Source organism: Panicum hallii, chromosome 3 (assembly GCF_002211085.1).
Source record: "Panicum hallii strain FIL2 chromosome 3, PHallii_v3.1, whole genome shotgun sequence".
Taxonomy (NCBI): domain Eukaryota; kingdom Viridiplantae; phylum Streptophyta; class Magnoliopsida; order Poales; family Poaceae; genus Panicum; species Panicum hallii.
This window is the reverse complement of record NC_038044.1, coordinates 21,009,626-21,023,887: the sequence shown is the minus strand read 5'-3', so window position 1 is coordinate 21,023,887 and position 14,262 is coordinate 21,009,626. Positions and strand designations below refer to the sequence as shown.

Genomic DNA, 14,262 nt, shown 5'->3' with positions numbered 1-14,262 from the left:
TTTGGCAGCTCTCACGCACGTGGCTTTTAGCCAAACGGAGTTGCCTAGTTGGTTGTTTTTTGTTGGTCAGGAATGAGACACGTTTCTAATCATACGAGTAATGAGTTTCAAAAAAAAAAACGTACGAGTAATGTACTTACAAAGGATTTCAGCGATCCGGCAATTTGAAATACCTGGTCATGGTTGACTTTCCTGTGAAGCAGTTAGATATATGGCAGAAAGTCAACAATAGATTGAACTATGACACTTAGGTGGGTAGTATTTCTTCAGTCCTTTTGCTCACCAGAAAATTTTCACTTTATATTGATGCACGAAATTGTTATATATGCAAAAGCATGCGTAGAAGATGAATTAAACGGCAAGTCATGGTTAACTGCCAATATTGGCACAAAGACTTACAAGACACATGGTTAGACGGATTAGAATAAGATTATTCACGGGAGCACCATGCACCGAGCATGCAGAAATTTTATCCCAAGACAAAGTACGATTGGTCTTTATTTTCTACTCTATATGGCATAGCTCTCCCCTAATTTCAATACGTGTAAAGAGAAGATATGATGGTAAGAACATCCGGTTTACTGTACAGATTTGCTTGTGTTGCCTTCAAACAGGTAGGACCAGATACCAGAAACAATGAGGATCCAAGAATCTATTAGATAAACTCTAACAATAACTTGGAAAAAAGGCTCTACAAGAACATGGCATTTCTTCCGGAGAAACCTTAGAATAGTAGCTAGGGTAACAATCAACACCATGTTGCCAAAGGGATTCTACATTATCATGTGAAAGCTCTTGGTCACCATGAAGGAAAAGAATCCTTCAGCATTCCGTGTCCATACGATTGAGCCAAGAACAAATATTGAAAAGGAAATTTCTCTTAGCGATGTATTGACATTGCTAAAATTGGCTACACAGGATGATTCTTATCGACATTTATGTTCTGCAGAAATAGATATGCAACTTTATCAGATATGCTCAAGAGGATGTTGGCCACTTACAAGTCCAAAGGAACAAATATATCACATCTACAGATGATCCTGCTGAAGACTGACACGAAATTCTGCACATGAACTCGGATTTGAAGCATCCAGTGGGTCCTGCTAGACAGAAATCAGGTCTGCCACTTACATATCTGTTATGCTACCACCATCTGGCTCGACTAGAAGTTCAATCCTGCTGAGAGATGCATCGCATATACAAATTCACAATATATCTCTGTCACTGCACGATCCTTGCAATGTCACTGTTCTCATGGGCTTGGGTGTAGTGAATGATATGAACCATGATGGACCGAGTCTGATGAATGGGCTACATCTCCTCAGCCTTCCTCCATTCATTAACTGACACATGTTTGTGCCATGCTTCAAGCAGAAGCAACAAAGCAAGATACTCTAGATAGGAACACTTGCACCAGTGCAATATGTCTGCAACTCTGCATCCATATTTTGCAGTCAAGCCTGTTTTCATACTGATCCTAAACTACCAAACAGTTCCAAAGTCTGGTTTGACGACACCACCTCCCACAGTAGTGCACATGCAAACCCTCCAAGTGCCCCCTTTAAATCTCCTTCCCTCCCTCCATTTCCATTCCCATCGCTCTGCTCCTGCACTGAACCACACTATCCCCCTACACCTTGCATCTTTCTCCTCAGAATTTTGAACTGCCAAACTAGTCGGTTCTTGAGCTGTAGGTAGAGCCATGAAACCGTCAGTTCTGCAATACCTGAAGCTTTTCCTTTTATTTGCTTTTGGTGGAGTTACCACCGTGCACGTGCCTGACCAAGATGTGCTTGCATCCCTCCATAAACTACACCTCGATGGCCATTTCAGCTTCAGCGACGTGTCTACCGCTGCCCAGGACTTTGGAAATCTCTCTAGCTCCATGCCAGCTGCTGTGCTTCATCCAGGCTCAGTAGATGACATTGCCACTACGGTCAGGCATGTTTTCTTGAGGGGTGAGCACTCCACGCTCACCGTGGCGGCCCGTGGGCATGGACACTCACTCCGAGGGCAGTGCCAGGCAGCTGGAGGGATCATCATCAAAATGGAATCCCTCCAGACTGCCAAAATGCAGGTGCACTCTGGTGCATCGCCCTATGTTGATGCCTCAGGAGGAGAACTCTGGATAAATGTCCTGCATGAGACATTTAAGTATGGTCTGGCACCAAAGTCATGGACTGATTATCTCCACCTCACAATTGGAGGCACGCTGTCGAATGCAGGGGTCAGTGGGCAGACGTTCCGGCATGGCCCACAAATAAGCAATGTCAAGGAGCTGGAGATTGTGACAGGTATTAGACAAACCTTGACGATATGATGATTTAGAAGTTTCCAGAGCAACAGAGTGGATTCTTATCTGACTTATATACCATGACTGTCAAATGCAGGAAGAGGAGAAATTTTCACTTGCTCACCTGAGAATAACTCTGATCTCTTCCATGCTGCTCTTGGTGGCCTAGGTCAGTTTGGCATCATCACTAGAGCCAGGATTGCCCTCGAGCCAGCTCCGAATATGGTACAACAAAACAATTAATTTATACCAACTTAACGCTAGCAATAGTCACTTGCTAATGATTTGAATATGCAATAGGTGAGGTGGATTAAAGTTCTCTACTCAGACTTCACAAGCTTCACAGAGGATCAGGAGATGCTTATTTCGGCAGAAAGGACCTTTGATTATATAGAGGGTTTCGTAATCATCAACAGGACAGGCATCCTGAACAACTGGAGATCATCGTTTAACCCACAGGATCCAGTGTGGGCTAGCCAGTTCGAATCGGATGGAAGAGTGCTCTTCTGCCTCGAGATGACGAAGAACTACAACACTGACGAGGCGGACAACATGGAACAGGTGAGGCAAATCGCATGCCATTAATATGGCTATGACTTGTGACTAATATCAAATCAAGTTGAGAATGATCAAATTATGTGTGAACACGTCTGCAGGAGGTCAACAACCTACTGTATCAACTTAGATATATACCTCCATCCCTATTCCACACAGATGTCAGCTACATCGAGTTCCTGGATAGGGTGCATTCCTCTGAGGTCAAACTGAGAGCTAAGGGGATGTGGGAAGTCCCACACCCATGGCTAAATCTCATGATTCCAAAAAGTTCGATCCACACATTCGCACGGGAGGTCTTTGGGAAAATTCTGAAAGACAGCAACAATGGTCCCATATTGCTCTATCCAGTAAACAAATTCAGGTAAGTAGCCACTGATAAAACTTCAGATAATTAGATGATTATGTGAAACCAGAAACCACATGGTGATTTAACTTCTGTAGTTTGATTGACTGACTATTTCCATTTCGTGCAGATGGGACAACAGAACGTCAGTAGTCATACCAGATGAGGAAGTTTTCTACCTAGTGGGATTCCTATCCTCAGCACCATCTTCATCAGGCCCCTACAGCGTCGAACATACATTGAACCTCAACAACCGGATAATAGAATTCTCTGACAAGGCAGGTATTGGGATGAAACAATATCTGCCAAACTACAACACTGAACAGGAGTGGAAGGCCCACTTTGAGGCAAGGTGGGAGACATTTGTACGAAGGAAAAATGCCTATGACCCATTGGCCATCCTAGCCCCAGGGCAGGGAATATTTCATAAGGCATTGCTACCGTTGTCTTCATGATTGTATCTACTGTATTTTCTGTGGGAACCTATGTTAGCACAGAACCATAGGTAAAAGTTCTTTAGCAATCTATGAAGCACAAGAAAACAGAGAAGAGTTACTTTATCTTTGAGCCATCTTTGATGCTCTCTGGAAGCAATCATTTGATGATTATATCAGCTCCATCAGTTGTTACGCCACAAAGACACTGTACAAAGAAGAATGGTTAAGCATTATCAAATACAACACATGCTGAGTACTGTGTTAACTGATGATAATAGCAAAAGGCAGAAACTATTTGGAACGGTGAGGAACAAATAAAACTGTTCCACGTCTAAAAGTACACCTACATGCACACACTATATGAGTCATATTTCATCAAGGAAAATACCCTACTTTCATGCAAAAGAGTCAGCATCTAACAAGTGATATATGAATCTTGATGTTTTCCTAGCTGAAGTATCATTTGCCTCTTATGTATATTAAGGCATTATATAGCATTTTCACTAAAGACAGTGATATTTTGCCTATGATAAATTATTTAAAACTTGTGAGATTAATTTGTCAATCCAGTAGCATAAGAGTCCATTTGACCAGAAACAACTGCGCGTCTGCGTCAAGACAGGACATATACACAATCAGGCTTACTGAAGGGATTAAAATTGATGATACGAGACATTTGTCCGCTTCCCCCTATTGCGATCAAGTGGAGGAGACAATCAACCACCTGCTCATCTCGTGTGTCTTTGCTCAACAATTCTGGTTTCACTTGTTACGGAAAGTAAGACTACATGACCTCTCTCCACAGCCGAATGAATCCTCCTTTGATGAATGGTGGGCTAAGGTGGAGAGGGGGGTGTTTGATCTGGCAAGGAAAGGGCTTAACTCGATGATCATCCTTGGGGCTTGGATGATTTGAAATCATCGAAACCGGTGTGTTTGTTATGGTGATCCTCCCAATTTGGCTAGAGCATTGTTTCTCTCTGGTGAGATGTACTACTGAAGTTTAGCAGGGGGGCTCAGGGCATTTCATTCCTTCTTGCCCTTGAGCCTGTAGGTGGCCAGTAGGAGCTCAGCATAGGTCGAGGTCGTTGTTTTGTTTTAGCAAAAGGCACGAATGTACTCTTAAAATCTTGGGTGTGTTGTAAGGGTTCTTGCCCTGTTTTCTTCTTAATACAAAGATACACAGTTCTCCAGCGTGTTCGAGAAAAAAAATTCTAATCGCAATATGCAGTTTAACCAAAGGTAAAACATGCTCCTGAAGCATTTACAGAAGTACATGCTTCACATTCTGACAGAACAGCTATAAAACATAAAGAGTACCCAGAACTAACTGAAACGGAGCAAATACACATAAAGAAAGAGAGACAGCAGATAATTGGATCAGATGGCATCTAAAAAGAGCACCAGCTAGATCTACAAATCTCAAAGCATAAGCACATTTTGAATCTTTAGAGTCAAAAACAACTTAAGCAGGAAGTAACAGCACAAGTACCATAAAAACATAGCAAGCATACTGCCTATAAGTGGGATGTGAGTATGTGACCGCACAATCAATCGAATAGATGAAACATTAAAGATGCAAACTTGAAACCACAAATAAAACTGGAAGCTATGTTTGGGTCCCACTTATCTCTGCAAATCTGATAATAATCTAGTTAAAGCTTGTCCATTATGATTATGTCTGTCTCCATGATGGAAGTTACTTTGATATGGTTGTTCTCCCAAAAGGATCGTGCTAAAATATGGTTCAGTGCGTCCAAATCAATCTAGAAGTTCCATCTCAATAGATACTATCATCAGCATTGGTATGTCACCCTTGCAAGCTATACCATGCCTACGTAAGTTACAAACACTAACACTAGTCAACCATTATCAATTCTCAAACTAGGATTATCATCTAAAAGTGAGAAAAAATCATCTGACACACCAACATCCACATCAAGGAAAAAGTAGAATCATCCCCACCTTAACCTTTTACCAATAAAAATTATTAAACAGAAAAGGGAATCAAATTATCCAGTCAATTTGACAATCTATAATATAATCATATTAACAAGAAAACATTTTTTTCTACAAACTGGACTGCCTTGCCTAATAATGCATTGTTTTCATAAAAGCATATTATTCTAGAAAAAAATGAAGGGCGTTGGAATGCCCTTTATTTGACTTTCCCACCTTTTTTGTCCTACCATTACCACAACTTCTTGCAAAACCCTAAGAGCGCGCTTCTATAATCTTCTGATTCTAAATAATATACCATAGACACTAAAGATATTATATCCAGATAAAAAAAGACCTGTTGAACTTAAAACTAGTGTAATACCAATAAATCATCTGACCGAAACTACTTTTAAATGCATGCTTTCCACAGTGTATTTAAGCTTAACCCTGGTGAACACCCTGTGGAGATTCATAAAGAAATCAACAGAAGGGAAAAAAAGTAACAGAATGTGCTCTTCATTCTCTGCCAGCTTCTTAGTCCTTACCTTCAGCATTCTATAAAGATACTAGCAGACGTGCATCAAGTATGTAACATTAACAATATGTTAAATCAATAAATTTCAACTTTGTAGACAAAGTCTGGAGCTGGAACTAAGCATTTCCTTTTTTTTTTTTTACCATGCACTACCTATAAAGGTGGTAGTGGTCCTTCCGGAACATGACATCAATTGGCCGAAACCAGTCCTTGTCAAGAAACCTAAACTTGATGGGATACCAAAAAGGTTGCCCGGGGCCATAACTACTATTGGTGTTTGACAACATTGAACTGGCCAATGGAAGGTCTGATTCACCTTATCCTTTCCAGCAGCATCTAAAAGGGGTAATAAACAAATAAAGGAATATTGCAATCACACATGCTGATGGCTATGTCATGAGTGTTTTGAAATGCGTTCGATTGTGGCTTATCTAGACAGACGAAGTCACACAAAAAAAGTAGTCTGTCATATCAGTGCTCTGCAGTGTGCCTGTGTGACTGCATGTGGTCTAACTCCACGAAAAAAACAATCATTGTACCCACTTAGGATATTGATAACAATATCGAACTCTTGCACTAGCATTAGTCATTAGGCCTCCTCCAATGGTACGAGGTACGAGCTAGTACCTAGCTCTAAGGACTCTAAGAGACAACCCTTCCAATGATCTAATTTTTAGAACATAGCTCATAATATAAATGACCCCACACGCTATCTACGTAATCTTGAAGTGCATGTACGAGACTATCTCTTGATCAAGAGATAGCTCTTCTCTCTCTCCTACTAAAATATAAGAAAATATTGTATAAGCTAGCTCATATGCAACCATTGAAGGAGGCCTTTTAGTGCAATTGTTATGGACTACCATTTGGATAATAGTTGCCTAGAAGAGCACATGGAAAACTGCAAATATACCTGACAGTCAGAACCTAAGAGAGAGTGGTCAGGTCATATCAAGTAAGGTAAATGTCACCTCTATAAACGAGATTAGTTTAAGTTCCACGATCTTTCCATTGGAAGCAAATGTGCATATAATTGAAGCAACAACAGATAGTTAGAGCTCCGTGATCAGAACTGAAAATCTCTCTTTAACTGATGCACTACTGATCAATGGCCAGCACTGGACGGCCAAAATGGGGTTCTGATAGAGTCAACAGGATGTAGGTGACCACAGTTCAAAATTCCTCCGCGTAATTTCGCGGCTGTGCGCTTCAATCTAACCTGGAAGCACAACACAATATTGTCCTATGACGCGAAACGCGCGGCACAATTTTTCCGATCCTTGCGTGTTCACCTGAGAAATCGCTCCCTATGATGATAGCATCCCCCGGCCATCACAACGATCGCACAGCTGAAGCAACCCAAGGGTAGCAAGGATGGGACGCGAACGGCTCGGACCCGAGGCGCGCGATCGTGCGCTGGGGAGGGGAAGATGGAGGAGGGGAGCTTACCGGGTGTTCGACGAAACACTGCCGCAACCGCCGCCGGCTCGGACTTTCAAATTGAGAAGCGGGGAGGCGGAACCGAGGAGAAGGAGCCGGGCGCGCGGCGACGGCGACCAGCCGACATGGCCGGCGACGACAGGGGAGCCGGAGCCTTTCGTGTCTCTCTGTGGCTGCTGCACTCTAGCCTCGGGTGGGCCGTGGGCCACTGGGCCAAGTTGGTGCCTGAACGAACGGCCATCCGATTACACGGCCCGGACGAGGTTGGGCCAGGCTGAGGAGTACCACCCGCGGGAGGTCGGGAAAGGTGCATGACTTCCGGAAGCCCCCGCGTGGCCGCGTTTGCTGGACTAGATCCATGCCCGTATTGCTACGGGTGGTCAAATATTTCTAGACTAATTGAGATTAGAAACATAAACTTTCCTATATAAACAGAATTTTATCTCACGCAATGTAAATAGAAAAAGTAACATAATTTGTCTAAATATGTTATTGAAACAAAGTTAATTCGATAGCCTAAGTGAACTTCATCCAAACACCACCATCATGCTTCATGCTATTTTCAGATATTTTGTGTTGTCTTGTACCTCCATCAACCCATCTGAATTAAGATAAATGACCAAAGACAATTACAGTTGTGCACACATGATACATTAAGATCATAAACTTCTAATAAAATGGAAACAATATGCTATCATTAAAGGGAATAATAAGAGGCAAGCTGAATTGTGTTTTCAGATATTTTGACTAACTTATTTTTGTTTAATCTAGATTGCAAACATAGATATTACACGTCACAAATATAGACCAGTCAGTGGTATAACTGTATTTGTAAATTAATGGTTTCCAAGACAGCCAAAATCTTTTTTCCAACTGCTTTTCTACATAACCTTAGGAAAAGTTAGGGTACTACAAAGCACAACAACCACAAATTGACTGTAAATAAGATCAGGTGATTTAAATTATAGGATAGTGCTGATTTCAGTTATTAGCTAGAGAATTAAAATAGTTTATATTTCTTTTTCATTTTAAGGGATGCTTAGAAGCATCTGCATACATATTTAGATAGACTTCAGGTAAAGAAAATAAGTTTATAGCATACGTGGATAGGGATATTAAGACAATAGAGTTGTCGAGGCAGAGGAGGGGGCTTTTCACGGGGATAACATGGGGAAGGTCCGTGATGGCCTTCTCCTCCATTGGTCTCGCAGATCCCTTAATATGCAACATTTAATTTGCGTTAAAAAATCAAAGTCAATTATGTATACTGAAATTTGCTAGACTGAGGATCAGCATCCCATTGGATAAAACGCGAGGCACCGATAACAAAAAAAAAAGGAGAGAAACTTGTTAATACCAGAATTACACACCTTGTTTTGGGGATCTAAAAGAATTATAAAGAACAAAAAGAAAAGGAGAGAAGAATCTGCTTGCATGAACCTACTTCAGCCACACAAACATGGAGAAGCAAGCGCTGCTATCGTCTTACGGTAATGTTGTTCCAAAGGAGATTAAGCTCAAGCAAGGGAGGAGTACCACTCACTATCATTACACAACCTAAGTTTTAGTGTCACAGAGAAGGCTTGCCCCAACTTTGTTGATCACCTCGAAGAAACAAAATCAACTCACACATCTGAAAGCACTTTTGGAATACGACAAAAACCAAGCAAGGTAATCAACCCACCTGGTTTTTCTCAGATTTCGGTTGTGGTTTTGTTTGTCTGCTTTGCCATGATAACTCAGAATATTGCCTACTCAGCTTCAAACAATCACTACAGCCTGAATTCAGAAAACATGTGGAGCGATTCAGAATAAATTATTAGGAACAATATGAGACAAGAAGGATTGAAATACTATATGAAATCAGACAAATGAAACATTTCAAAGTAGTGCCAAAGGGCCCAAACTCCTGTGGCCGAGCATACGGCGGGAAGCACCCCAGCCCTCGGCGGCGCTGCAGACCATGCGGACAGTTCGGGCGCGGTGGGGACGACGGCGTCGAGGTGTGGTGGGCCGGATGGCGCGGGGAGAAGAGAGGCTCGCCTGTGTCGAGGGCCGTTTGGTTTGAAGCTCCGAGCGCGACATATGGTCGGTGTGACAGCAAACAAGGGCATCTCGTGACGGCGCGACGGCGGCGCGGCGGGGATTGCTGGACAACCTGATGGCAGCATCACGGACTTGTGAGGGGAGGACGGCGGTGTCGGTGTTTTGTACCGCCCACTAGTGAATTTGTGTTTGCGCGTTTGGTCCGGATGGTGTGCAAGGAAGACACAGAGGTTTATATCGGTTCGAACAGAATGTCTCTACGTGTAGTTCGAGCTGCTCGTGTTCTTGCACTAGTTTGCAGTAGGGGTTACAAACGGACGAGAGAGGGACGGGCTCCCAAGTCTCTGGTGGTGAAGTGTTGTGTGGGTGAGTGAATGTTCTTCCAAAATCCCTCCCCCTCCCTTTTATATGCCAGGGGGTAGGGATCGGATACGCGAGAGAGAGAGGTCGCCGGATCCCGCTTTTCCTCCTCCCTACATGTGGTCCCCGCTGGTCCTGTAGATGACGATGGGGTGTCCCTGCGCCGCCCCCTTGGCGTGACGTGCGACGTGCGTCTCAAAAGGGCGGGTGCGGCCCCCCGGCGTGCTTGGTGGGTGCCGTGAGCCCCGACAAGACGGGCGGCGTGAGTCACCAGCGCGTTTTACGGCTTGACCTCCGGTGCGGCGGATGACCGGGGCTCGTGGTAATGGCCTGTCCTCTCCAGAGGTCATGTCGAGGCACGTCCTTTCCGGCCCCTGTGCCAGAGGTTCGATCCCCAGCATGACCTGTCATTCCATGAGACCCTGAAGGCCCCACATCCCTGCGGTGGGTACGGCTGAATCTGTTCCCTCAGGGTCGCCCGAAGCGGAGCTCCCACTGGGGGTCGGGCGAGGCCGAGCCTGTGCCCTCGGGGTCGGGCAAGGCGGGGCTTCTCTCACAGGGGTCGGACAAGGCCGCGCTTGCATCCTTGGGCTCAGGCGAGGCGGAGCCTAACTTCTGGCGGTCGGGCGAGGTGGCTTGTGCCCTTCTTCTAGGCTTGGTATTGGGCCGTCGGTGTCCCTCCTCCTGGTGGGCCATCTGTGGCCATGCAATAACCTCGATTAGGCTGGGCTGCATATCACGGGAGAGCCAAACCATAATTAGCTTTCTAAGAAACATACTTTTGGGGGGTCAGTGATATTTACCCCCGACTGTAGCCCCCGAGCCCCTACGCGGCTTGGTGAGCCGTGCTGGGGCTTCGCTTTACCCAGTTGTTGAGTCCCGTGCCGGTCCGAACGCGTCCCCGGTCTCGTATCTAGGTTGACGTGACTCGGGACGGTCTTGTCCCTATCAGGCTCATGTGGGTGCGAGTGAGTGCACCCACTGGGTGTAGCCCCCGAGTCTCTAGGTGAATCAGAGATTTGCGCACAGGGTCCTATTGACGTGTTTGCCCCCGTGCCTTGATTGACATGACCGATGAAAGCCCTCTCTCTTCCTATGTCACGTGGGTGCTCGCGAGCGAACCCAGTGGGCATAGCCCCCGAGCCTCTGGGCGAATCACAGATTCACGCGAAGGATTAGTTACCGTGTCCAGAGGGTACTCTGCGGCGACGCCTTGGTTCAGACGCCCTCTCATCGGGTCTTGTCTCTATCGCCTGCTGACAGTTGCCGGCGGCAGCCCTGGCGATCGTCGAGTCGTCCGGCGCAGGCTTTCCTATTACGCCCGTCCTTGCTCGCCACGGGGCTTGTACGATGCCTGCCGCATGCTTCCGTCACAGCCTACATCTGCCCGCCCCATCTTGTCTCGTGCTGCCCCGTCGGGCCCATAGTCATCGACGAGAACCGGGGCAGGTGGGCCTTTTTAATGCTGGCTACTTGGTTTTGGCCCGTCCAGCCCCACGGCAATGTCCTGCCTCAGTGGAGCTATAAATAGCGCTGCTGGGCTTTAGGTTGTTTTCACCGAGACCACCCGGTAAAGCCTTTGATAATGTGTGGTAGAACTAGGCCTCCTAGAGCCCGGGTTCGGCTCATTTGAGCTGGATCTCAGTCCTTCATTGATTGCTATTAGTGGATTGACTACGAGCAGAGGAGCATGATGAAGGAGAACTCGAGCGTCCAGATCCTCAACTTCACCTTCGTGAGGCAATTGCCTTGGCTTAGGTGCTGGTTCCTCGGGAGGACGAAGGCGGATTCGTCGCTCTTCGTGAAATCGTTCGGTAGGTGGCGACTCACCCGCAACTCCCTACTTCCTTCTCGTAGGGAGGCGGAGCGAGCCTTGCCGCACCTGCCCTGATTTCGTGTGAGACTGTCGGCTCCGCTTGGTGCCCCACAGCCTAGCCGAGCTTCCCTCTTTCTTATCCTCCCGCTATCGTTGCCGGAGCTGCTTCGCAGTGACTGAGGCGTATGTCAAGGCAACACAAGATGTACGCGTCGACGGTCGTGTACCGCTCCTGCTTCCGAGACAACTTCACTGTTAGGGGATGGACTGCGACATGGCCGTCCGTCCCATCTCAGTCCTCGCTGAAGCAGACCTCAGGAAACTTTCAGCACTGCCTTGCGTGGTGGCGCTTAAGTTGTTTGTACTTGTACATGGCCAATGGCCAGCTACCTCCTCTTTCCAAAATGTAGGTCGTTTTGATAAATCCGATTCATGGCTTTCGTTATGCGCCCGGAGCGCACCATGTAACTGTGTCCCTTGGTAATTTTGGAATAAAAGGAGGGCTTTTTAGCGCTTAATTCTGATGCCCCGCTGTTGCCCCCGAGCCTGTCGAGGGGTCAGGCGCTGTCCCGGGGGTTTTTCTGTTCAGGAGGGACACAAAAAGCAGGGAGATCTCCCTCCCTCTCTTTCGGCTCCTCCTCCCTTCGCATGCGACCACATGTTTGGTCTCCATGCGAGTCCGACCTCCGAGCTCCCACGCGTTAGCGGAAGTCCGGTCAAGATGTCATTTTGGCTTACAATCTCTTCCCTGGCAAGGCGGAAAGGCTGAGCCATGCCACGTTTTTCCTCGTTGGTCGAAACGTGGTGCACGATGAGCTGTTAACGGGTTGGTCCGAGTGGGCCCCAGTTCCCGTCCGTCCACGGGGATCCAGCGTAGGTCAGCTAGTGACCGATTCCAGATTCTCAACGGCCGATCCGTTTAGTTATCAGGTTCATTCGACCGGTCCCGACAACTTGTTGCCTTTCTTCGGACGTGGGTCGGGATGCCCGTGGTGCTTGCGTGCCCAGGTGCTGGCCGCTTGCGGGCCCATTTGTCTCCACCCCTCACTCTGGTGGTGACCTGGGCAGTTGTGAACCTGCCAACGGGCCAACCTTCAAATCCTTGGGCTTTAATGGGCCATCGGGGCATTTTCAGCCCGTATCAATTTCTAGTTGTGGGGGCCTTTGGCCCCTTCATTGCTGGGCGCGTTCCCAGAAGGGTCGAGCCCGAGTGTGGCATGAGCACACGCTCCAATGGGGCGGGGCAACGTAATGCGACGAACGCGGCCATCATGGTGGTCGTGGGGGTTGAGGCGTTGTTTCGTCTTTCGTTCCCCTCGCTTATAATTGGGGTTCTTAGCCCCTCCGCCGTCACCGCGCCTTTTCGTCTTCCTGTCCTCATCGTCTCCTTGCTGCCAAAGCCCAAGCCATTCCCTATCTACACCCCTGCCCTCACGAGAGCTCCTAATCCCGTTTCGCCACCCAACAATGGCGTCATGGTATCGCTCGGACGTGGGCTAGGCGCATCTAGGAGGTCTTATCGCAGGCTTCTTTGCCCGCAATCCGCTGTAGGGGAGTGTCTCTTACCTGGCCGTGAAGAGGTACCAACGTCGCGCGATGGCTACATTGTCTCCTTCACGCACTTCCATGAGCGCGGGTTTGGGATGCCCCCTCATCCCTTCTTCCGGGGGCTCCTCCATCACTACTAGATTGAGTTGCAGCACCTCAATTTGAATAGGATCCAGCAAATCGCGGCCTTCATCAAGCTGTGTGAGGGGTTCCTGGGGATTGAACCTCACTTCAAGCTCTAGAGGTACTTCTTCGCCGTCTCCTTGGTCAAGAAGAGGGACGGGTCGATGGCCCTGATAGGCTACGGCGGAATCCACCTCTACGGACCTCAGGCCCACGAGTACATGGCCATTGCCACCATGAAGTTGAACAAAGGGTGGCATTCATGGTGGTTCTACATCAAGAACCACGATGCCCCCCTCTTCCGCTCTTCACTGGCCGTTCGATTGTGGCGTCTCCGCCGGTGTGGTCATGAGGGTCCATGGACAAGGAGAAGAAGAGGCTTGCCTTGCTCGTAGGTGCCATAGCGTACCTGAAGGGCTACAGCATCTACGACGCCAGCGTCATCGAAGCCTACCACTCGAGGCGGGTGGCGCCGCCGATGGTGCGCGCGCTTCCGCTGTACGGGATGGCGCCGAGTGTGCGGCTTGACGGCACGACTCTTGCTTAGGATTTGCTCCGAGATTCAGAGTTCCAGTAGTGGATCCGGGAGGCACTGGACGAGCCCGACGTGATCTTCCCTATCGAGGGCCATCTGACGATGCGGCCTTACACCGGCTTCACCAAGGCATCTCAGAAGCCTTGTCCACCACGCTGGGCGCGCTGCGTGATGTTGTCATCCTGACCTGCCAGGTATGGCACCTCGGCATCCATGTTCCTCGCGTCCTTCCTGGGCACTTCTGACACGTTTCTTCTTCGTAGTTCCTCATGAATCGCAACTGGGAT

The 14,262-nt window shown here is 47.3% G+C and overlaps 1 protein-coding gene and 1 long non-coding RNA gene across 3 annotated transcripts; one reads left to right on the top strand and one right to left on the bottom strand.

Moving 5' to 3' along the window:
* Positions 1–1,573: 1,573 nt before the first annotated feature.
* Positions 1,574–3,681, top strand: LOC112886763 (cytokinin dehydrogenase 9-like). Its single transcript, XM_025952753.1, has 5 exons — positions 1,574–2,294; positions 2,391–2,518; positions 2,594–2,854; positions 2,950–3,212; positions 3,325–3,681. The coding sequence occupies exons 1-5, from the start codon at positions 1,703–1,705 to the stop codon at positions 3,647–3,649; spliced, it is 1,569 nt and encodes a 522-aa protein (XP_025808538.1). The 5' UTR covers positions 1,574–1,702; the 3' UTR covers positions 3,650–3,681.
* On the bottom strand, positions 2,141–7,745 carry LOC112886764. Of its 2 annotated transcripts, XR_003227427.1 has the most exons (4): positions 7,557–7,745; positions 3,751–3,836; positions 2,418–2,828; positions 2,141–2,278 (listed from the first exon to the last, which is right to left on the bottom strand). It is a non-coding gene; the product is annotated as an uncharacterized LOC112886764 (long non-coding RNA). The 2 variants fall into 2 exon arrangements; XR_003227428.1 differs by lacking the exon at positions 3,751–3,836.
* Between the last annotated feature and the right edge of the window lie 6,517 nt (positions 7,746–14,262).